Source organism: Pholis gunnellus, assembly GCF_910591455.1.
Source record: "Pholis gunnellus genome assembly, chromosome: 21".
Classification (NCBI taxonomy): Eukaryota; Metazoa; Chordata; class Actinopteri; order Perciformes; family Pholidae; genus Pholis; species Pholis gunnellus.
Window position 1 is genome coordinate 7629776 of NC_136548.1, and position 24604 is coordinate 7654379.

General features: G+C 44.8%; 4 protein-coding genes across 4 annotated transcripts; 1 reads left to right on the forward strand and 3 right to left on the reverse strand.

The window, feature by feature from the left end:
* Window positions 1-303: 303 nt before the first annotated feature.
* Window positions 304-5239, reverse strand: tmem235b (transmembrane protein 235b; the record flags this gene model as incomplete). Its single annotated transcript, XM_079182877.1, has 4 exons — window positions 304-533; window positions 4636-4773; window positions 4891-4962; window positions 5062-5239. 4 exons carry the CDS (start codon window positions 5237-5239, stop codon window positions 304-306), a joined length of 618 nt encoding a protein of 205 aa, XP_079039003.1.
* A 584-nt stretch (window positions 5240-5823) lies between these two features.
* Window positions 5824-8614, reverse strand: birc5a (baculoviral IAP repeat containing 5a). The gene is made up of 4 exons (XM_079182216.1): window positions 8446-8614; window positions 7831-7940; window positions 6332-6449; window positions 5824-6080 (listed from the first exon to the last, which is right to left on the reverse strand). The coding sequence occupies exons 1-4, from the start codon at window positions 8551-8553 to the stop codon at window positions 5988-5990; spliced, it is 429 nt and encodes a 142-aa protein (XP_079038342.1). The 5' UTR covers window positions 8554-8614; the 3' UTR covers window positions 5824-5987.
* Window positions 8615-9153: 539 nt separating this feature from the next.
* On the forward strand, window positions 9154-12716 carry faap100 (FA core complex associated protein 100; the record flags this gene model as incomplete). Its single annotated transcript, XM_079183342.1, has 8 exons — window positions 9154-9309; window positions 9418-9536; window positions 9678-10567; window positions 10680-10836; window positions 10923-11850; window positions 11938-12045; window positions 12395-12481; window positions 12576-12716. The coding sequence occupies 8 exons, from the start codon at window positions 9154-9156 to the stop codon at window positions 12699-12701; spliced, it is 2571 nt and encodes an 856-aa protein (XP_079039468.1). The 3' UTR covers window positions 12702-12716.
* A 1664-nt stretch (window positions 12717-14380) lies between these two features.
* fscn2b (fascin actin-bundling protein 2b, retinal) lies at window positions 14381-23239 on the reverse strand (the record flags this gene model as incomplete). The annotated part of the gene is made up of 6 exons (XM_079183013.1): window positions 14381-14586; window positions 14757-14924; window positions 15051-15172; window positions 15798-15954; window positions 22247-22973; window positions 23147-23239. 6 exons carry the CDS (start codon window positions 23237-23239, stop codon window positions 14381-14383), a joined length of 1473 nt encoding a protein of 490 aa, XP_079039139.1.
* Between the last annotated feature and the right edge of the window lie 1365 nt (window positions 23240-24604).

Genomic DNA, 24604 nt, shown 5'->3' on the forward strand with positions numbered 1-24604 from the left:
GACAATAAGCATGGTCAGGTGAACAAATGGTGGATTTAAGGACCCACTTCAATTCTAGCCACAAGAGGGCGCCATTGGTCCAATGTAACGCCACCACTTCACTTCACATGATGTAAATCACCAGATCGCCAATCTGAAGCAGTTTAATTTAGACACTTAGAAAACACTCTTTTAAAAACAGTCCCAAAACATCTTTAGTTCAACATGTATACTTAGTGAAAGCCTTAATAGCTATTGTTTGTCACCCTTATTCTAAGGCTGAACCACATGCCGGCAAAACACCTGAATGTGTGTGCATGTGTGTCAGGTCATGGTGGGACGGCTATGCTGCCGCTTGGCCATTCGTGCAGCCACCAGCAGCAACACGCCGGTGAGGAGCTCCAGGCCGTAAGAGAGCCAGGCCAGACCCAGAGACCAGCCGAATGAGGTGTCAACATAGGCCAGACCCTCGGGCCCCACCAGCCTCTCGATCTCAGCCAGGGCCTGGTACGAGTAGATGATGTAGAGACTCACACCACTCAGGGTCAGCAGACCTGGAGGGAGGTGCATTGCACATGCATACAAACTTAAATGAGTGTTTTACATATTATCTTGGCCATCTGTTGATTGAAAAAAAAACATTTGAGATTGGTTTATGTTCTATAAGGAAACAAACACTCGAGTCATCGCGTTCCAGCAATTATGAAGCGGAAATTCGCACCAGCTCATCAATAAAACCAGCAATAACAGATCGCGCCATCAGCTTACCAAAAATCTCATATTGTGAGAGACAGGAAACACAACTGACGTATGCGTTTGTCTGCTGACACAGTCGTCACCAGAGACGACTGACGCGCACACTAGTCCTCACAAGTCTCACCGTGTTGCTATTGGAAACCCTCTGCATTTGGAACGCTCGCTACTGGTTTTAAGGGGATGCAAGTGGAGCGCAGAGTCTACCCAGGGCGGGAATAATAATTGTTTTATTACGATCACACCCCCGAGGTGCTACGAGCTCAGAGAATGAGCAGGAGGCAGCATGTGAAGTCTCATTTTGATGCAGAGAGAAACAAACAGAGACAGACTGCCTCATGTATTGGACATGTTTAAAGGACTATTACCTCTACTAACTGCTGCTACAGCTGAAACTAACAGTCAACACCATTTATTTTTAGCAAAAATAAAATAAGATTCACTGGTACTAGTAGATTTTTCTGCTTTTAAAAAAAATCTTCAGTGAAATGAAACTGAATCCCTCTGAGGTTTGGACTGTTTTTAGCCAAACAAACAGGCAACATGTCAGCCTGGGCTCTGGGAAATTCTCATCTTTAGCTCGGGATGGAGAGCGATGGCTCGATATATCTGTCCGCTACTCTGGTCCAGACAAAACGTATGAACAACTTTTGGATGAATTGCATTGAAATGTTAAAACAGACATTCCTGGTCCCCAGAAGATGAATCCTAATGTTGTTGACGATCCCCTGACTTTTCCTCCAGTGCCACCATGAGGTGCCATTTGTGATTTTGGGTGAAATATCCCAACAACTATTGGATGGATTGCAAAAAAACGTTCTGTGATTTCCTAACTAGAATTAGTCCAATAATTATGTTTATGATCAATACCTGCAAAACGAATGACAGTGCTATGTATTTCATATCGTCATGTATTGTCCTACTGGTCCTGTTACTGTAATTAGTCAAAAACTGATTTTCAGACACTACAATGCAGAAAACAGCAGCAATAACAACATTAATGTTTGTGGGTCAGCTACACAATATTAATGACGACATATCATGTACTTCTTAAGTGTGGATTGTTGTTTTTTTTAACATGGAAACACTTTGTGGATATTCTCATTTCAGAGGAAACCTTCCTCAGAATAGCAATTACCCTGAAAATGAAATACAAGGGAAGCAGTGGAATGGCCCTGCAGGGAACCCAGACAAATACCCATTAGGCTTTTTAATGGTTGGTGAGGACAGAAGTTGCAGCATTAGAACAAAGACGGAACAAAGCATTAACAGAGAATTCTAATACTATAAATATATACAGTATATATATACATACACATGTGTGTGTGTGTATGTAATGCAATCAGGCATGATCTCATTTTCTGTTTGTTTTGGGGGTTTATTAACACAATACACAGTGACTGAGGAAGCACAGGTGATCAACTTTAATCAACTTGCCACAGAATGTGTTGAAATAATATCATTTTAAGAGTGAAAAGAATGCTGAACAACAAACAGGGCAAAGATAAATTTTGGGGGACAACAAAGACACTAAAAACTAAATAAATGCCTGGAGGCTACTTTACAACTCAGGCAGTCAAAAAGTTCACAAGACAACTCAACTCGATCTAATTCAAGCCTTCTCACATTCCACACATCGCCATGCGCTGCCTATTAAAGGGAGAACATAAGGAGTCTTTTAAAGTAAGTGTTTACCCATCACAAGGTCCTCTTTGATAGAGATCATAAGGCGTTGGAAGAGATGTTCAGGAGCTACGTCCATGTGAACACCAATAACTTCATTACTGCAAATACCCAGATTAACATAATGGCGCTAACATGGTTAACGGTAATCTAACTCTCCTAATTTATACAATCTGTTTGAAAGTCAAATAATGACCGAGTCCGTGTGTGGTAGGCAGCTTTAAAAAGGAAGGATTGGAACAGCGGATTTATTTTTTGGCCCCAAAAACAAGTGCTATTTGTCTGTAACTGGGGATGGGACGATGTAGGATTGTATCGCTGATTGCAATAAAAAAAACAACAACTCACAATTAGTCGATTGCGGTGAATCTCCATTATCAGGATAGTCGTCAATATCGACATGAGTGACTTGTAAAAGCAGGCTAGCTCGCTATCATAGGTGAGCCCTGAGCGGGAACTTATCCATTTTAACAACTAAGACGTTACATTGTGACGCTTTAAAGATCAATTTTTATGCTGTTGACAGGTGCAGCGCCAACCGCCAAAAGTACAATCATGTTTAGTTTTGCATTTGCACAGAGCGGATTGAGAAGCACTTTAGCAGAGAAGATGATGTACGAAAAGACAGCAACTTACAGATATTCCTCTAAATCAAAACACATTGCCGTTTTTAAGACTTCATCAAGTGTTATTGAAGACGAAAATGAAAAACAGAATGTTAGAGAGACGCAAATTTGGGCGGCAATTGTTTCTGGAGCAAATTTACTTCCCTGTTGTGCCTCTCCACAGACCGATAAAAAGCTCTCATAACCCATCCGACAGAGTACAGGATGAAGCCTTCTGATGTAACGGAAGCCAGAGCTGCCACACACACACACACACACACACACACACAGACACACAGACACTAAAACACACCTGCCCCTTCATGCATACTTAACCAATATGGCCAGATCTAACAGCCAATCAGTCTTTGGTGATAATAAACGTCAGTCCCTTTGGCCACATGAGGTCAATAACTATGAGCGGGGTCAACTTCAGCTCTGCACATAAAGTGTACTCGCCTGCACAAATTAACCACATGGCCTTGCTTTACTGCCACACTTCAGCCATATAAATTGCCCCTTCCTAGTGTTCCACTTCCCTCTGTAATATAATCAGTGCATTAAATGTTGTATGAGTGGAGAGTACTACCGTAAATCACAACCACATTGACGCGGCCATTCTCTGAGCTAAACCATAAAACTCTATCCGTTCTGTGCTCTTTTAAATCAGATTTTTGATCATCCTGCTTCTGTGTTTATTTATGCATTTACTTGTATATTCGGAAGGGACAAGCACCGAGAAACATCGACCGCTGCGGAAGCAGCGCCCAATGTACTGCACACATGCATGTGGCTAAAGCTAATTCCCAACACTAGTCCCCGCGTGTGCACTGACAGTTCAAGACGTCATTAAAATGACATGTTACAGTTTCCCCATCAGATGAAACTAACATCAAAGACTTACAAAGGAACCTGGCTGTTGTTTGTATGTCACTATCTATCAATTAACTGTGCAATGACCACATTATTTGACTTAAATGTTGGATGATAGTTTGTCCTCATCTGTCCACGGTTGGGGAGGGAAAGTAAGACCATTTCTAAAGGCGTCTTGTTCCTCGCAGCACGCAGCCATTTGAATCAAATGCTCTTCAATAACGTGTGTCACAACAATTCCCTCCTTTATGCCCCCCTAATGGCTCCAGCTTTAGTTAACACTGCGGTAAAAGATCCAACGCAGGACTGTGTTGATGCGCGCCTCTCTCTTGCACTTACTGTGATGTTATTTTCATATACCTCATTTTTATTAGCACCTTTCCTACAAACCTACTGGCAATAACGTGTAGTATCAATGTTACAACCACAATTGAATCTTAAATGTGACAAAAGCAGCGTTCTCTTCTGGAGAGAAAACACAGGGGCAGTAGTTGTCCATTCTATGTAGATGGACTTTTATCTTTTGCAGCTCTTTGAAATATTGCCACTAGTGGTGGCAGTAATGGCAGCACTGATTCATCTTGATGCACGAGAGCCACTGGGCGTTAGTTTATCTTTTTAATGGATTGGTCTTGAATAGCTGCTAAAAAAATATATCACGGAGGGTGCACAAAGACGGGGGCTCTAGAGCTGAAGGTGGATACAGTGAGAGCAGAGAGAAGGAACAGGAACCTCAACTTACTGCAGATGAAGAAGTAGGCGGCCGTCCGGGTGAGCAGGACGGGGCTCAGAGCCAGGGAGCTGACCAACCCACAGATCCCACCGAACAGCAACAGGACCAGGCTGCAGGGAAGCACCACCACTATTGCACTGTGCATGCCTATGTGTACACACACACACACACGCACACATTAGTAGAGTTATGGCTGTTTTGACATTGAAACTTCATTAGCAGAGTATGTGTGTTAAGATGAGCTCAAATGGAGGAGAGACTCACGCTGCTCAGTCTTAGAGTACCTGGAGTAGTTCGCTGTATAGGAGTCAACAGCGTCTGCTGGCATCTTCCCACCTGGATGCCACAATAAAAAGCACCCAAGTTATGTACATAGCATTATTTGGGATAATTATTTAAATCATTATGAGAGAGAGTTGTGGGAAATTGGCCTACCTTCGTTGATGCTCCACAGTCCCGAGTGGGAGCTCAAGTCTTCAAAGTCGCTCGTATTCATAGGATTCATCTTGATTATGTACCAATATTTGGTTCCGAGGGAAGTCGCCAAAGAAGCGAAACTCAGAATACCGCAGATGCCGGCTGTGATCACCAGAGAGCCAAAGGTAACCTTCATCCCGAACGAGTGATGGTGGAATTCACGCGTAACGGAGATGGCTTTAACTCATGCGTAACGCGGATTGTCTAGCGTTGATCCGGTCTTTTAAACGTTGACGCGCTCATTACGAGATGCGCAAATAAATCCCGACAGTATTACGGTGTTGAGGTTATTCTGCAGAGCTATTAATTGAAATCTGAAAAGGCAGAGATGGAGGTCAACTTGTCCCTGACTGACTGAATGAAGCCACAGGGCTGCACAAGAGTACCCTCACTGATCAGCAGCAGCTTCTGTCTGGGAGGGACTTGAATATTAGGGAGGCGTTTATGCAGCGAGGCTACAGCCAGCTGTGCTATAACAACAACAACAAAAGGAGTGAGAATAAGGATAATATATTTGAAAATTGTATATGGAGTTGGTGAACGAGCACCACTGGATAGATCAAGCCAAAAACACCATCACCGAGGTGTCATAGTAAATTAAAGCCAGACAGTTTGAGTGTATGGGGTTGTACAGCTTTCCTCCGGCTGGTTTAATATATTTTTTCAGACATTAGTACATTTCCCATCTGAATCCCCCCTCAAATAACAAACACGGGTAACTAGAAAGAATGAGTTTAATGATAAAAACAGATAGCGTGACAACAGAAAACGTTAACGGTGAAGACGTAACAGGAAACATGGAAATAAGTTCAGAGAGAAACAAGTCAGCCAGCAATTAATCTCTCACACACCGCCCATCTCATTCATCTGCATCTATTATCGCGTCACTCTTCCCCCATGGCTGTCTTGATGAGATCGGCTCTTCTCAATTTGGCTGTCTCTTCAAACTTGGTGATGACCTCGTTACAGACTTTGTTCTGCGGGTGGAGGAAATGAAATCCGGATGAGACACAATGTTCTCACAGGAAGCTCGTAACATTTCAGAGATGGGAGCCTTGCTGCACAATTAAGTCTCGTTCAAGACACGTAAGGAAAAAAATAAAAGGTAAAAGAACGGATTGGAAAAGTATGTTGGCAGGTGCACAGTTTAATCAAACAGTCAATGTATTCAATTATATATTATTTAGGTCTGTAATTTGAAATGTATGGAGTTCCCTGAACAACGTACAATGATGGACTTGTGCCTCTCCTTCTGTAGTTTGAAGAATTCCTCCACAGTCAGCTCTTCTACTTCCTTCTTCAGAGCGATGAACTGGCAGGCCGGTGAATGAGATGTGTGCTCCTTCCTACCAACAAAAAAAAGTGGAGTGAGGGGGAGACAAATATCTCATTTCAAGGAACATGTGCAACATGTGCACACACGCACACACATATATGGAAGGAATGGACATCGTAACACGCACTGTACTTCAACAATATCATAAAAATGTTCATAAAAAATTAATTATTAAGGTTTCTGCTTAGAAATTAACAGTCTGGTTACCAATACAAGTCTGCTTGCTGTGGAGTAGACAGCTGGTAAAACACTAACACTGAATTATACAAACCAGATACTGTTAAGTTCACCAACAGTGATTTCACATTTCCATTTCAATGACCATGAATATAAATTGAATATTTACAGAGTTAAACAGTTCACATAGTTAATGCCTGAAGTGTTGATTCATCAGTCAAAATGCAAAACGATGGAACACACCGAGGAGGAAAGTCTTGTGGATTATAACATCTTATACAACAAGTGAACATTTTAACTGGAAACAGAGCAGAGGTCAAAAGTAAACTCTCACACACCAAAGAGAGGACAGTTAAAAAAAGGACATGTTGAACTACAGCCTCGAATATGAATGTTGAGAGCTCTTAGTCTCAGTTTAGGCATTTTTTATTTTGAAATTGTCGGTCATTTTGTCCATTGCTTCTATCACCGCATCTCCCACACAATAAGATTTAGTTACCGGTCAGCCATAGAGGGTACGTGTCCCTGGATCGAGAGCGCTGCCTTAAAAATGTGTGCATGTCAAATCCTTTGGTGGTCATTTACACACATATTTGGCCAGTCAGTTTCAAAGTTTATAAATGCAATCCGCAGATTTGACACATTTAAGATCAGTTTAACATAAACTGCAAAAACAGTTTATGTCTTCTGAAGATTTCTGAAGTCGAAGAAAATAGCCTCGATGATGTCTTGGAGACTAAAACGTATTAAACACAAAGTCTGTATAAAAAAAAAGAAGGGAAAAAAAGTCATATATATATATTGCATTGCCTTATGGGAAATTGAGGGATCTAGTGTTTTTGGAGCTTGACCCATAAAAAGGGAAAAAAGGTTGAGGTATCTTTGCCTGTGACCATAGTCTCTCAAACACACCTAACTTTATGGAAGTGGAATATAAAATCACCAGAGTGCCACTTTAACCATATATCAAATGATTTCACTTTACAGCCTACTTTATTATTTTGCTATATAGTTTCAGAATTGATCTTGTGCCATTGCTTGCCGTGAGCTATTTATCTTGCTATTTGTCCGTGCCGAGTCATATATTACATTTCTCTATAGAATTAGACTACTTAGAAAAATACGATGAACTTTAATTGATAAAGAAAGGGAGCTGCATGAATCTGCTGTCCTGTTATTGGCATGTCTGACTCATGAGCCTGTGATTCTCTTACTGTGGGTCATCCTCTGGCTCCCACCCCTCCAGCTCCTTGAGGCAGAAGAAACACATCGCGATGTCTGGGCTGTTCCCTGAAGGGGTGTGAATGAAGCCAGCTTTGGCCATCTGGAGAAACAAATGAACAGACAGACCACATGAATACAAATGATATTTGTTGTAGCTGCATATGGTGAAATGATGAGTTGATAAGACAGAAATATTAATCAAAAAACACTTAGTTGTTCAATAAAGGTTTTCATTACAAAACAAAAATGTCCTAAGCTGAAAGAATAAGCAGAATAACAGTAGATCCACAGAAAATGTGGCACTTAACTATTAATTCATTAACTATTTGGATAATTGACTAATGGGTTAAGTCACTTTCCATGCAAAAGCTACCACTAGTTAGCTACATTAACTAAAACCAGTGAAATATAACGCTAAATATAACACTATTCAAAACCTGTGTCTAAGCTTTAAAGCATGCAGGTATTCCTTCAAAACACTTTTAATGATACACTTGACAACTATTATTAATGGTTGTCTTACTTTAGCTAGAGCTAGCTACTTGTTGTGCTAGCTAGCTAGTAGCCGTGTAGCCAAAGTCAAACCGTTTAAAACGTCCACTCACGTTCTCCGGAGTACACGAGCAGTCTTCGTCAAACGGCCACCCCTCGAAAGTTTTCAGTCTGTTCTCATAAAAATACATTTCGATAGCCTCTTCGGGTATCAGCTCCATTGTATAAAGCGTCAATACAACCAGTGGTTTTACCAACTGCAGCCACCGAGGTAAAGGGTGTTTTCAAATTTCGGCGAATGTTTAGGTCGAGTATTTTGATTGGTAGATGAAGATCACGAGCGTCACGGATTTTCTTCTTCGTGGATTACCCGATCGACATTTTCATGAAAAAAGCACAGGTACGCCACCTAGTGTTGCTGCGAGCAACTTTTACTGTAAACTTTTACCGGCGCTGAAACAAAAACGAACAATCTACACTTTTTCTTTTGAAATAAATTGTTTTTAGAAGAATACATAACACATTTCTATTCTCTCACCCTCTTCCTTGTATCCAGAAAGAAGAATAAACACATCCACCGTCTGGCATCAGAGTGTCATGGGTAATGTAGTTTGGGCTGTTATTGGTTTAAACCGCGACGCGCGGAATTTTGTGAGGGCGTCCCGTCGTCCCATCCTCTGTCAACAACCGGTCCAGGAGCAGCGCTTCCTGTTTTGCCACACATGTTCTGTCTTACCAACTCTCATGAAGATAACGCTGTGCTTAACGTCACATATGCAGACTAGTCCGTTTTCTTCTTCTTCTTCTTCGGTGTTTTGGCTATGGAAGGACGGTGTACTGTTGAGACTTGGGCCGAGTTTGGCTTTTCAGGAACACCATGCACACCGAGGCTCAAGTTTGGTTTTGGTACAGATGTGTTCCTCTGCACTGGCAACGACGAGGTCTATGTCTTCAGTTCTCAGGACAGAAAACTCACGGTAATATAACTCACACTGCACACTGATCAGGCATCACAAGTAAACTGCAAAGCCAGGTAACTACTTAAGATTGCTGTCTACATTTTCTGTGATTGTGTGTTGTTGCAGGCTGTCATCGAGTGTCCTGCTCCTGTGACGGACCTAGTTGAGAGTCATGACAAGCAGTTCCTCTATGTAGCCTGTAGCAGCGGCGTTTATTGTGTCAGCTTACAATCTCTGCCATCCAGGTATGAGCCCTCATGTAGGTGGTCGAGAAATGTGTTCCTCTGGTGCACATGTAGTCCAAGGCCATGAATAATTGTACTATAATATTGATTGTGTTTAAGCTTGTCAATGCCTCTTCCTTATGTGACCTTTCACCTCCGCAGAGCTCAAAGCTCCCCAGCTGACGCGTCCGCCAGTCCAGCCGAACTGAAAATGTCCACTGAGTTTCTTGCTGTTGCAGAAGAAGGAGTGTTATCGCTGCTCCTCGTCGGCTCTGTCCTCCTGACTCTCTCTCAGAGAGACGCGTCCTGGATTTTGACTTCATACAGATCCTCAAACTATGAGATGCTCAGCTCATTCCGTCTACCACTGGTCTCAGGAGATGTACACAATGAGGCGGAGGGAAAGACGGGAATGAGCAGGAGGCCTCTGCTGACTTGTGTCCATTCTAGTGTTGCAACGCCGCCGCCATCTTCCCCCTCCACTTCTTCAACTGCAAGTGGCGGCCACTTATGCCTCGAGCCGGTCCTCTTCAAACTTCTGTTCGGGATCGACGCCGCCCTCGCCAAGTCACCAGTCATCCTTTGTGGCCTGCCAGACGGGCGCCTGTGTTTTCTTCCTCTGCGTCCCCCAGGATCGCGGCTCAGAGTCCTCCACAGCCTCGAGCAGCCAGTCGTATTTATTGGAGCATCTGGTGTCATGGAAACTGGTCCAGGACACGCACGGTGTTTGGTGGCAGGTGGCGAACAAGGGAGAGTGGTGTTGATAAAATCAGACAAGGGAGGGCCGGAGGGAGGGGGCAACAGGACGGTTTTTATTGAGGGGTGTGTACCGGGGCCTGTGATGTGTGGCTGTGTGGATAAAAAGCGTCTTTACTACAGCACCGGGTCAGACCTGCTGGTACTGGATCTATCAGAGGTATCATCTGAGGGAGAAGGCCAACAAAGGGATGTAGGGACATCCAGTACGACAGACGCTGCTGCCCTCCAAAGCCCCACGAGTTTGAATGTGTGCAGAGTCGTCGCCTTGGCTGAGCCTACGTGCAACACTGCAGGTAAGCAGGCCTAGCACGGAGGTGTTGACTTTACAAATGCCAACTTTAAGACAAATTCCCTCTGGCAGCTAAACACCGCTACTGTATATAATGTATTGCTTTTACATACAAGGGGAAGTTCAGCTGCTGGGACTGTCTGTTCGAGGGCAGCTCCAGAGGATGACCTTACCTGTGGAAAGAGAGGCTGCAAGATTGCCCACGGTGCCTTCCACACAGGGGGGCCGCAGCGTCAGGGACCTCCTGTCTGCTATCGGGGACGTCTGTGAAAGGTATACCCAACACAGTACACATTTTGATGGGAGTTAATATTATGTTTCTGTTGATGTAAATGTGATTCTTCCTGGCTTTCCTTTAGAGCATCCGTGCTGAAAACTGCCATCAAATCCAAAAAACAAATTCTGAGGCACCTGAATCAGGTGCTGAACGTCAGCTTCCTGCTGATAGCCAGCACAAATACCGAAGAGCCTCTTCCCATCCAGGAGAAGCCAATCAGATGTCACGCCATGGCCGGTTGGAGCAGATTACTTCAGAAAGACTCCCTGAACCTGACATGCGTCCTGGATAATTCGAGTCCTTATGTTTTGGAACGAGGCTGGACGCTGAGCATCGCCGCGTTTCCTCTGTCCCGTCCTCCCGGAGCAGGAGGGGAAAGCTCCTCCACAAATTTCTCTTTCCCGTTCCACAATCTCCATCCGGGTGAGACGTTGGAGGTATCGCTGCCCCTAGCGGCTGCAGGTGAGGCATCCTTCCCCATGACAGTCAGCTGCTCGCTCATCTTCTCACTCACCGGCCTGCTGGGCGAGGAGGCCGCAAACCTCCCTGGTGTGAAGGACAGTTGCGTCAGTTTGCCGTTGAACACGCTGACAGTGGATTGGCTGCACGCCCTGCAGGTGACCGGTCCCGTCGCCACCCACAGACAGGCCGCACCTCGACCCAGCGACCCGACAGACCCCATCCAAGCTTTTTTGAGATCACGTCGGATTAGCCGCAGTGGAAGAGGAGAGGGAGGAGGAGAGGCTGAGCGAGAGCAGCATGTCGCAAAGGTTCGGGTGTCGTCGGAGTTACTGAGGGACACATTAGTGTTGAAAGACTCCGATTTGGACGCTCAGGGGCCCTCAAAGGTGGCTCCTCAAAATGTGGGCCTTTCTCTGCTGGAGTGGCTGTTGTCCGAGGCTCCCGGAGGCGTCGCAGTCGGACGCCAAGGAGACAAGATCGCACTCAGCGGCTCAGTGGTCCACGCAAAAGATCCAAACGGACACACAGTCAAACTGACTGCAACAGAGGTGAAGAGTGATCGAATGTTATATTCATAAAGGTTTCTTTTTTATCTTGTATAACTTCAATGAAAGTGTTGCTCCTTTGTTCTCTAGGTAGATGTAGGGGAGGAGGAGTCCCTGGCCGCAGTGGAGGTTCAGGTTGAGAGCTCCTCTATAGCAGCAGTGTGTGGACTGCATCATGCTGTGCTGCGCCGGATTCAGGTACAAACGCACACTTTCAGAGAAACTTACAGAACCTTGAGTTTTGTCCGACAATCGCAATTTTTTCTGTTATACTTGGCACCGACATGTTTTTTTTGAGGAGGATATAACTTGTTACTGAAAACTGTCTTTCACAAGTTCCCACCACAAGATTATAGAAAGACTAATCAGTGATACAATCAAACATGTTAGTTGTGGCACTTGGATCGTATTCGAGAGGAACCTAAATCATTCCCTTACACAATCACAATGATTAGACTGCAGCTGCAGCTAGACGGCACAACTACCGCTGACTATTCCAGACTGATGCCAGATCGGATACATTGTCCCGCTCCGTTTCTTCACACAGGATCTGTTGCAGACGGCTCCCGAGAGGGCTGCTTCTACAAAGAGCATCCAGAGTTTAGGTTTACGACAGGCTCTGCAGCGGGCCGAGGTGAGACCTATATCTACTTCATTTTGTCTATTTTGCATCGTCCAATATTGATGTTCAAATTAAATGATCTTTGTGGTATTTCTTTGTTAATCAGCGCCTGCTGCAGCAGATCCGGCAAAGTCGAATCTCAGGGGCTTTCGGTGTGTCCACGGGGCAGATGAGCCAATCACTTCTCAGCGTTTACAAAGAACTCAGAGAAAACCCTCTCCTTATAATTTAACACTTTGAGCCCACGCAGCTGCCCTCTGCCTTCTCCAATGTTATGTAACCTGTCTATGCAGCTGATGCATGCACAACTAATAATGTCCATAAATGTGTTTTTACATCACAGTAAATGTATATTTTACACAAAGAAGCATTTATGATTCATTATTTTGCTATTGTACATCACCTAAGTCCTTTGCTTCAACTCAACCGCACTGTACAAACCGTTACATTCAACTCAAGGTGACTGTAGAGGGGAAAAACAACCACAAATAGACACAAAATGTCTACAAAGAGACACAAAATGACTACAAAAAAGGGGGAAAACAACCACAGACAAAAAAATGACAAAAAGATCAAAACAATTACAAAGAGACACAAAAGCACAGGGGGATTCGTAAGGACGACAAAGAGTCCCATAAGAGGGTAAACGACTATAAAGTGTGTGTGTGTCTTGCTCCTATGTAGGACATGTCTCGGGTATGGATATGTTTGGTGAGCAGGTCAACCAAAGAGCAATGTTTCCTTCTCCGACTGCATTATTTGAAGGTGTTTCATAGGCATACGCTTTAAAATGCTCCAGTCTTTTGTATTACTGATGTCTAGGACGCTTGCCCATGTAGTTCAGTTAATGCGGTCAGGAGGACCAAGGTTAAAAACGATACATCGTTGTATTTTAGCTCTGGTCCGGTTCATGTTCACACTGGCTTCTTACCAACAGACCATGAGGAGGAAACAAGTGGTTATACAGACATTTGATTTGCCCACGTGGGTCCTTGATGCTGCCAGTATGCAGAACTGTCCGATGAATTAGTTACCCTCTGTATGAAACAAAGACTGTATATAAATTCATATTATAAATGATTTTTTATAACACAAACCGCACCCAATTCCTTTAATCCTGGTAGAAATGTGACATGACTAAAACAAAACGTAACCGGTCATACAAGTGTATCTTTAATCTTTATGTTCATAAAAGACAGAAGAAATGTCGAAAAACCGAGAGACAAATGCAAAATCCAACCCCTGCCAGTCGCTTCCTATTAGTAATGCCGCCATGTACGCGAGTCTTGGTTACAGTCTAGCTTCTGGAATCATTCTTCTCTCCTGATAAACATCCTCAGACAGCGGCGCCATGCTAATGACTGCTAAAAGGTTACCTTACTAGTAATGGTGACCATGTCTGTCTCACGTGGCCCCCTGATTCATGTGCTTCTTAGACTGGATGAGTGTCATCATCATTCCACACCTGCATTAGCACTTTGTTGCCTTGCTGTCAATAATGAAATAGCGGTCAGGCGTGGTAGAAAAAGCTTGGAAGATGAAGAAGAGGAGAAAGATGATGCCCAGAAAAGATGGGGTTTTGCCATCTGCAGGGGTTCAAGGACATTCGAGAAATCTACACGTCATTATTGGAAAAACACAAAAACTTGAATGTTCATTCACACTAACTTTCTGCTGTTCACTCAAGACTTAACTTGTCTGTGTGTGGTCAGTTCGTGTTGCACTTTCTCCTGTCGTGTGAGGCAATTTTCTGTTGTGACCCCTTTGTAACAACAAGTTGAAAAAAAAGTGGGATAAAATCGGGACAGGCTGGAACTCGTCTCTGATGACGGCCTTACCACCTCAAAGATGGAGTTGATGAAGCAGTCGATGAAGCATTGATTGGTGTTGGGGGACTAATATTGGATTGTGTTAATACTCCCACAGGGCTGAGCTGCTCAGGCTGAGTCCGTCTCCCTTCAGCGTGCCTCCCTGGTCTCCCCGCAGGTATCTGCCGTTCTTGTCGCGGATGGCGAGGCGACCCTGCTCCAGGAGCTCCAGGGTGAAATCCTCGGGGGCCTCACCGTCTGAGCACACCAGTCCGGCGCTGTTCACGTACCAGAACCGACCGTCCACGCCTGCAAGTGTGAACACACAGAGAGCAGAGCAGCAGCAGAGTGTCAGTGGACTGCACTTGATGTTTTTTTTGTCGCTGAAACACAGATTATGTTGGAGAGAAGGGAGCAACAAAGAAAAAGAAGAAGGAGCAGAGATTAAATCAATCTTGTTTGAGTGGGTACATCCCGACCTTTAATGTGGTACGCCCCATTGCTGAATTGCAGGGTGAAAATGTCGTAGACCGATCTGCTGCCGTCCAGTAAGTTGGAGTTCTTGTGGTGGCAGATGAATCCGTTCTCTCCTCTCAGGATCAGCATGGGTCGGTTGATCAGCTTCAAAGTGAGCTGCTCGTCCTCGCCTGACAGAAGGTGACGGGCAAATTGTGAAGGCACATCAGAGGGGACCACGAGGGAAGTCAGAGTGAGGAGGTACATTGGTGAAGAGGTGGATAGAGAAGAACAAAACCTGACATTTTTGTTTTTACCTATGGAGTCACTGACAGCCAGCAGCTGGCCGTTCTTCTTGATGCAGATGTATTTTCCATTGTTAGCCTTTAGTGCCACCCTGTGGCCAAGCCACTCCACTGAAAACATGGTGTTTGCTGACCTGCAGGTGGGTCATCACAGGGGAGAACATTAGCCTTTCCCGGCTTTTAAGAGCTTTTGGAAATAATGTGATTGCACGTTGAGTGCACATACAAGGTAAAGCAGGTCAACTAAGACGGACTGAAGTTTTTCTAAAAATCTAATTTACCAAGATGGGTTTAGTGGGGTGAGATCATGTACTCAAACCAGTGACATATCACTATATTCATGCAGGCAACTATGCCTAGTATTTACATTCTTTCAGTGTTAGTCATCAATCACTTCTATATTCAATAGATTGCATTTTTATGGCTAACTTGCATTTTCGATGACACTTTTTTGTGTTCTGTGAGAATGAGTTGGAGACAATGTAGCATTATTCCTTAAATAAATATCTACAGTTGTGTCATGAAATCCCCTTTAAATTGTATAAATCATTTATTTACATTTATAACTTGAGAACTCGGAGGTCAAAGTGGAAGGCTGCATGTGAATAAAAGGGAACATTTATGTTTCGATAGTGAGGTAATCATTGAACAGTTCCTTTTGTAGGCCCATATCTGTAATATAAAACATGGAACTGACACATACAATTGATCATGCATCCACTTTTCCTCTGCACAAGTTACATGAGAGCATTCACTCACACTTCAGTGGCAGTAATCTGGATGCCTCCGTGGGCCACCAGATCCCAGTAGTTCCCTTGGCTAGTGCGCAACGTACACTTCCTGGTTTCCTTGTCGATCTCCATCTGAAACGTCTCCATGTCCGTCTCATCTTCCTGATTGGCTGCGAGGCTTACTCCTGGGAGGGCGTAGCAAGCATGCGATGTCATTAATACTTCAACAGTAAAGCTCGAGGGCTATTTAGTGTCTGGAGAAATCCATCCATTCGCCGCCGTTCACAATTTGTTATTGATGGTCACTTTCCATTTCAGTCATTTGTATGTTGTATACACAGTATATGCAATTGCTGCTGCTAAGGAAGCATCAATATGCGTGTTCACATAAATACATGTGATTGTACTGAGTTGGTCTAATTTGTTCAAAAAAATACATTTCTCTTCAGTCCTCTTTTTTCCTTTTTGGATTCTAAGTGCAAGTCGAAAACCAACAATGTAATTTGGGGAAACAGCGACATAGCAGCTTGCTCATCAGGTTGTATTGTTATGTTTAGTTTGGCCCAGCATGAAAGAGTTGGTAATCACATTTGATCCCGGGATGTTGGGTTATTTTTAAGCGATTACGTCTTCCACTGCACCCTTGCTCTGATGAGCCAAGGATATACTTTCCTGAGGGTAAACACATTTTCACTGATTGATGTTCTGGATGCATTAACAGACAGAATATATATATATGTAAATAAAAATAAATTCACCAATTGTGCCCTTGCAGGAAAATCTTCCAGAGACAAGCTATCGCACACTAAATGTGTAGAATGCATGCTTCTTATAATAAAATGTGCTACACAGAGATAACAGAGATAACACTCTCACCCTGCATGAATGACATTGACTACTTCACAAACCAACATAAACTACACCGTTGATTGCCAAAGACTTTATAGAAAGCACTCAAAAACCAATTAGTATAGCATTTCCATTGCTCACACAAATCGGAGAGTATTGGTGTCAAACCATGACATACACAACACAGTGACATCACTCCCTTCCTGCTGTGATTGGTGGTTTGGTTTCCAACGTCAGGAGGCGGCTTTGCTATCAACCACTTCTCTATGTCAGAAGTCCTTTGTGACATTAAAACAGGCCACTGTTATATTTCAACTGTCAACATTATGATAAATGTTGGCAGAGAAAAAAACAATTGCTGGTCAGCACCAGGAGACAGATTGCAGAGAGCCAAATCCCAAATTAGATTAAATTAGATGCATTTCCTTAATCCTTTAACAGCACTGCACTCATGTGTGCTTATCAGCACCCCCCCCCCCCCCTTCTCTCTCTGCTCCCCCTCTCTGGTCCCCCTTCTCTACCTTCCTCCCTTCCCCCATCTCTCCCCCTCCCTTACCCCTGACCCCCTATACCTCCCACCATCACCCCCACCTCCGGCCCTGCCTATCTGCCCTCTTCACAGCGGGGCTCTGATGTAATCAGCTTTCAAGTGCTACCGGTCCAATCCCTCAATCCCCTCAATAAAAGAATAAAGGAAAAACTGGAAAATACCAGAGGATTTTATGGTCCACACTTAGCGGGATGCACAGATAATTACCAACCCCTCTCAACCCCCAAGCTAACGGGGCAATGAAGGATCAAGCATATGGAAAACATGCCAAAAAATGTAACAGCACTAACTGGCTATGTTTTGTTTTTTTACATCAAAGTATACTCATGTATAGAGGGGACTTTTATTTAACCAATAAGAACCACATTTTATTTGACAACAGAGCTTTAAAAAAAAAAAAATCTCACTTGGGCATGGCATGAATCAATCGTACCTCATAGAGTGCTGCTGGGATGATGTATTTTTGTAGGTCGACCCCGGTAGTGAACATCGCACTGGTTCCCTCCATTAAAAACTGCCAATGGGATCTTTCCATTGGATTATTGCAGAAAACAAACTCTGTGGCAAATACAAGTTCATGATGCTTACACAGTTTGTCCAGCAAGATAATCCTCACAAATTAAATGAACTATTACGATTTTTTGAAGCGTGAGTACAATCACCAGAAGTAAAAAGCTCACGTCATATGAAAACACTCTGAAAGAGACAAGACAGGCCGGGCTAGAGGTTCAGCGAGACTCTATTTAGGCACTGCAGTGCTTTGATTTAATCCTCACGTAAGCATGCTAACGTGCTCGCCAAATCTCAAACACAAAACTGACTATACTTCATATTCTGAATCAGCATCGTCACTGAAGTCATGGCACCTCCTCCCCTTTCTCGAGGCACAACAGATGAAGGCCGTGCTTTCTAGGAAAGTGCACCCCGTGTCCTGCGCCGTCATGCACTAAACATTAAGTACAGATAAGGCTGACTGTAATGTTATACTGTATATGCAGGTATTTTGTCATAAAACAAAGGAATTTAACATTTCACCTGGTGATGGTGCTAGACCTTGAATGACTTTACAGGACGTCGTGGTAATCCATCCGCCAGTTGTTCACTCGACATTTCGGTCTGGACCAAAGTGGCGGACCAACCGATTGACCAACAACGCCATCCCTGGAGCCCTGCCGCTAACGTGGCAACCAAAGACGAGACATTGTCTGCATGTCCTGAGGTCAACTCAGGTTTCTCCTGTATTTTATGGCGATTTAGTGCTCTGAAGGCATCACAAGTGATAAACCTGAGCTCACTATGATGCGCTGCATCAAGGGTTTTAAGGCGACTCAGGGATGCATGCATACAAAATGCATCTGCATAACACAACATAGATGCACATGACCGTACCGGTTTGAAAAGCCTCGTTGCAGCAGTTTTTTCATTGAAAAAACAAAACAATTCCATCATGCATTTTTTATACCCGTTTTTCAGCCTTAGCCTGTGGTTCATGACAGTGTGAATCCCATTCGTGTTAAGATTCTTTCGAGTGCGTTTTGCTTTAATTTGATATCTACAGACTGGAGGGATGGAGAAAGGGGATGACATTGCGACAAAGATGTCATGGTTACTGAGCTACCGGGACGCTTTAATCACATCTTATTCACACCCGATAAACTATGTATCATGAGGTCTTACAACTGGTGAATTATCACTGATCTTAAGTGCATTTGAAGCATACATTTCTGCCCCTCTACTCCGCACCTATGCCTGGGGGCCCATCACTTTCATTCTCTCTCATCCCGACTCAATGTCATGCTTTGTCTACCTATTCCGTGTGTCCATTTCACACTAATTCAACCCAAAAATGATCCTCTGACAGGGCTCAGCTGGGACCTCGCAGACACTCTCTGATAGATGAGAGGAGAGAGGGACAGAGGGAGGAGAGAAGGACGGAGGAAGAGAAAGAAACAGAGAATGGGGGGAAAAAGAGATTAGATACGCTGAAATCCAAGCCAGCAATCTGAGGCTATCAATTGCAGCGTTGATGACCACCTTTTGACACAGCAGTTGGTCAAGCATACGAAATAAGGTGTTGTCATCACAGCCACGACCACCGATAAACTATGCACGGCGCGCTCCTAATCAGTACGCTTGCTGGTGCATCGACAAAAGCACACTCACAAAAAGCACACATCAGCAGTGCCACATTTTGGAACAGACCCCAGATCCAGCTCCACTTTCTGGCGTTGTCCTACCTGCAGGCTGCAAGTGGAGCAGGCCTCACTAATCCATCAGCGATAGCTGGCTCTGACATCTATTATTAATGGTAAGCTGCTGCCACTATCCCCCTGTCCCTTATTTTCGTCATTCTCCCAATCCTTCATCCTGCGCAACTGCATTTTCTGTTGTTGTTTTTCCGTCCACTCGTTTTTTTTTTTTTCCTCCATGAATGCGTGTGCGCATCACGTGTGCATGTTTGTATTTATGTGCATGTGTGTTAATGAAAAGTGTGTCTCATTGGACTACCGTCTCTTTTTCACTTTCAGCGTACAGCGAACCACAGGGAGATGATGAGAGACATGATGGCAGATCTACATGACACTAAAACACACCCACACACACACACACCCACACACACACACACACACACACACACACACACACACTGCAGGCAATAAAGATAAAGAACAACTCAGGGGCAGACTGAATTTTCTGCATTCCATTGCTTTCCTTTCACAATTTTCTATCTGAATTCAGCTGTACCTCATTACGGGTGACCCTCTTTTATTACTAACCCATTTACTGCTTTCGTACTCGCTTTAAAATAGATAGCCAATGTGACTCCTCTGCGCTAAATGGAGCAGAAACAATGGCGCTAATATATGTGTAAAGACACAGGTGACATAAGGTAGGATAAAGAGCCCAACCTGTCTCCACACATTCTCCTATTGTCCTCAAATCCTTTAAGAGTTGTATCCTCGATTCTCTGCTTTCCATTTTCTCTTCATCTCCTTAATCATCATGGTAGAAGGTAACAAGGTATTTTTACCAGAGTGCTGAAGAATTTAAAGGAACAAGCATGGAAGGATTTTCCAAATGTGTGCTCTGTCCCTCTTTTAGTCCAACTTAACAATGTAACCTTTCAACTAATACATTGTAGGTCTTTTGTCTTCAACAGTTTTGTTTCCTAGATTTTCCGCAGCACATCAGCACTGACTGACGTGCTGGGGGTAACCGGGTTAGATTAGAGGGTTAGAGTGGGACTCACAGGGGCAGAAGCTTTGGCCCCAGGTGAGAGGCAGCTTGGGTTTCTGAAAGCAGACCCCCCCCCCCCCCCCCCCCCCCCCCCCCCCCCCTCCCCCCCGCCTTCCAGGAACAGGGGCCAACTTCATCAATAATTCAACACACCTCAACTCACCACTCGCCGCAGCAGGATGGTACGGTTGTGTGCGGGGGTGAGTGTGTGAGGAAGATAAAGCTTTTGTTTGTGCAGAACAAGTGTAGGAAGAGAGAGTGAGAAAGGAAGAGATAGACGGTAACAGAAAAATGTGAGCATGCTGCAAGTATTTCTGTCCGTGCATACGTTCGCACATGAAGCTGCTCTATATACTGAATGTGTGTGTGTTACACTGCACCACATCTTTCCCTTCCCTTCAACCAATCAGTTTGCAGTGCTCCCAGTCGTTTGGTTTCTGCCCGAAGCTCCCACTGCTACCCAGGAACAATGAGCAGGGAGAGATTCAGTTACTGCACCCAGGACTGAAGTAATTCGACCCTGCAGACAAGAATCTGCAGCCAGTGGATGGGTGTCATGACCGAGTATGCTGACAAGCACGGTTGGTGTATGCTAATCCACCCCAAATCCTGCTTCGAATCAGACCAGCAAACCATTTAGAATATCAGCAACTGAACACTTGTCCAAGTCCGTCTAGTGCAGCTCCTGTTAGATGAAACCTGATCGTCACAATTACAGTTTTTCTAGTATTTGCACTGATCAAAGAAATTCAAACCTTGTTTTTGTGGGGGAAAAACCCATCAACTTTGAAGCCAATGTGGAGCTGGTGTAATCCATCAGTATAGTAGTGTGGTGTTGGGCCTGCATGCTGATCAAATAACGCACTCCAACAGCCCTGTCACAAGACTGAAGAGTAAATACATAATACAGTATCAACAGAGCAGCACTGTACAGCATATAGGTTACAAGCAGCTGTTTCAGTGAGCCCAAAAGGGAAAAGCGTAGAGCGTTAACACCATTACCCCACGAAGCCAGGAGGTACATTTGAGACGGAATGAAAGGGGATTTTCGAAAAGATTACCATTCATGACGGAAAACTTTTTCTATTATAATTGCTCGCATTCAATAACAAGTATTCACCGTTTTAGGAAAACGACACCTTGTCTGAAAAAACTCGTTGCAAGCTGTTGTTGTGAAATCTATTTCCGTATTTATTCCCAATATAGTTGCACACTAAATCTGTCACGAGTGTAAGACTCAATACCGACAGTGGACTAACCTAAATCAATTGCAGCCCTAACGCGAATGACGTATTTGTCTCTGGTCTCCCAGATGGGGCTGATAGTCTCCCATATCAGCCTCATCTATTTTGTTTTCCTGGAAAGACGCCACTGTCCAATGTGATGTCGATGCATGTTGATGTGCAGACTACACTACCCATAATTACCATGCATCCCTTATCAGTTGTCAATCATTAGAGAGTGGCCTATTTCCTTAACCATGCAGATTAACCATGCCCACAAGTTACTTCCTGTGAATTGTAAGCTCAGTTTCCTGGGGGGGGCGTATCAGTGCACAGTATGCATTGTGTATAGGTTAGTAGGAGTAACTGAAGCAGCTGTAGTATTTGTTGCAACTCTGCTTCGTTATGTATGTGAGCAGGTCACTGTGTGTCAGCTAAAGGCTCATATGACCAACCCCGGGGGCACATAAGGTCAGCCTTTGGCCATTTAATCAGACATTTGGGATCCTGTGAAAGGATTTAGGAAACCTAGGAAGCTGCAAAGAGTTGCGGCTTGTAAATGCATGCAAGGCCTCGAGGCAAAAATCTCCTGCTGATGCGTGTCTGTGTTTTCCTTACCTTGTCTTATGGAGACATATCGCCCGTTGGCGGCCATCAGAACCACCTGTGGGTGGCTCTCCTCAAGGTCAAAGAGTTCATCTTTGCCCGGCTTGGAGCACCGTCCAGACCTCAGGGTGCCAGTAGGCCCCATGGGAGACAAATACTTCCCCTCACTGTCTTTAAAGGCCAGCTTCCCGCACTTCAGCTCCAGCGTGTACGCCGTGGCTCTGCCACTCTGCATCAAGAGCTTCCCATCATTGCTGAGGAAGCGGCTGTCGCAGGTCTTAAGGCAATACTTCCCATCCAGGTAGACAAGTGTCAGGAGCGCTGCCACGCCCCAGGGAATGTTCATATCCACGGCGATTTCCCCGTCCTCCGCGGAGAGGCGGGCGTAACGCTTGCGGGCCACAGACAGCAGGTTGGCCTGCGGATGCAGAGCCAGGTGCACAGCCCACAGCTCGGCATCTGTGATTACCTGGGCAAAGCAGGACAGGTAGTCCCGGGAGCCACCAAAGAAGCGGAGGTGCTGCTCCGACTGCAGGGCCCAACGGCCATCTGATTGAGCCACGATGAGAAAGCGGCAGTCAGAATTTTGTCCGTCAGCCTCACAGGTGACTTTGCCGTCCTTGTCAGAGGCCAGGTAGCGTCCCAAGTGGCTACGTAAGTAGACCATCTGGGTGTCCTGAGAGTCCTGCTCTAGAGTCCATATCTGCTTCTTCTTCAGGCTCGGTGCTGACGCGTTCACCTGAGAGAGAAGCAAATGATCCAACACAGGAGCATGAAGGCCTTTCATCCTTAGTCTTATGCTCTCTGTATAACAAGCTCATGCCTGAACACAAAAAAAAACACTTGCACAGACACCAAAAGTCATGGCAATATGTTAAAACTCTTCTTTTCTATTGGATGACATGTTTGTACCTTGAAGCCAAAGGCCTCAGCAGTGAGGTAGCGACCCTCATGGTTGATTAGACCAAACTGCAACTTCAAGGGACGGTTCCCATTAGCAGGCATCTTCACCTGTGGATTCAGGAAAAGGAGAACAAGGGGTGAGACAAGTTAGGGATGGTGGAACAGAGTGGGAAAGGAGAAACAGGATAGGCCAAAAGACCTGACATGGGATGCAGAAGTGAGCGTTGTGCCTTAAAGAAGGGCGGTGCAAAGAGTTGTTTAAAGAGGTGAGGAATAAGGAAGGGGATGGAGTCATGGAGAATGATGAAATGAGAACGTCTTAAACACAGGAAATCAATTCATTAAGGTATGGTATAAAAAGCACTCCATAGACCACAAATTCCTTCCCCCGCCCATGGCTTCATTATACATTTTTCCTGCTACAGCCTCCTAATTTACTTACTGTGGTTTTGTGGCTTCCCTTCTGCAGTTTCTGCGGCTCTAATTCCAGCTCCCAGATTTAAGAGGCTTCTTTTGCCAAGCGTCCTCTTGTAATTCTTCCTCTCTCCTCTCCTCCTCTCACTGGCTCTCACGTCCTGTTGATCTGGTCTCCCCTCCACCACCAACTCTCCTCACCCTAATCAGGCAGCAAAGACTTGAGTCAAGCTTGATCTCTCTTTAGCCAACCTCTCTTTCTCTGGAGCCTAAATTTGTTCTGGACTGCTTGCCTCCAATTCTGCAGCTGACCCCCCCCCCCCCTCTCTCTCTCTCTCTCTCTCTCTCTCTCTTGTTGAACAGTGCTCTCTCGACTAGCCTCACTCTTGCTTGACTTGTTATTCACCCTGAAGGCTCAATCACCTTGTCCCACCTGACCAGCTTTCCCTTGGGTTTTGATTTTGCCCCTCCTTTGGTTCCTTTTGCAGACTGTCTTTGGATCACGGCGAACACACTGACCTTCTTCTCCGCCCTTCCTTGAAGTCCAGGTTCCAGGTTTGTCAGACAAAAGTTTGATCAATGAAGAAGAACATCCTCAGCGGTCCTGTTAATTTTATGGTAGTGCATTGAAGGACTCCTTCACTCTTCTCCCTAAACATAAGCCGTCCATCACAGCTGAACTCAGCAACAAAGGGTGCTCGCCTCTGTAGTCTTAAGCCTCTCTCTGTCGCTCTTTCCTGCCATCCTCTCCTTCTCTCTCTCTGCCTTTCTCTAACCCGCCATGTGTATAATCCTGCCTTTCTCTGCGCTTTATTCTGAGCTCTGCACTTCGCCTCTTTCTGTGACACATAAAGACAGGTAAGTAGAAACAATGCGCGCACACACACGGCACACATGCACACACAGCACCGGGTAACCAGAGCACTCCCCGTGCCTCTGGGGTAGTTGCCTGAGTGCGGCTCCCCTTACTTGCCTATGCTGGGGGTTAAGTTACACACCTTCTCTGATTGCAAGCTCTCTGGGTCAGTCCTAATGGGAAATGTGTCTGAGAGG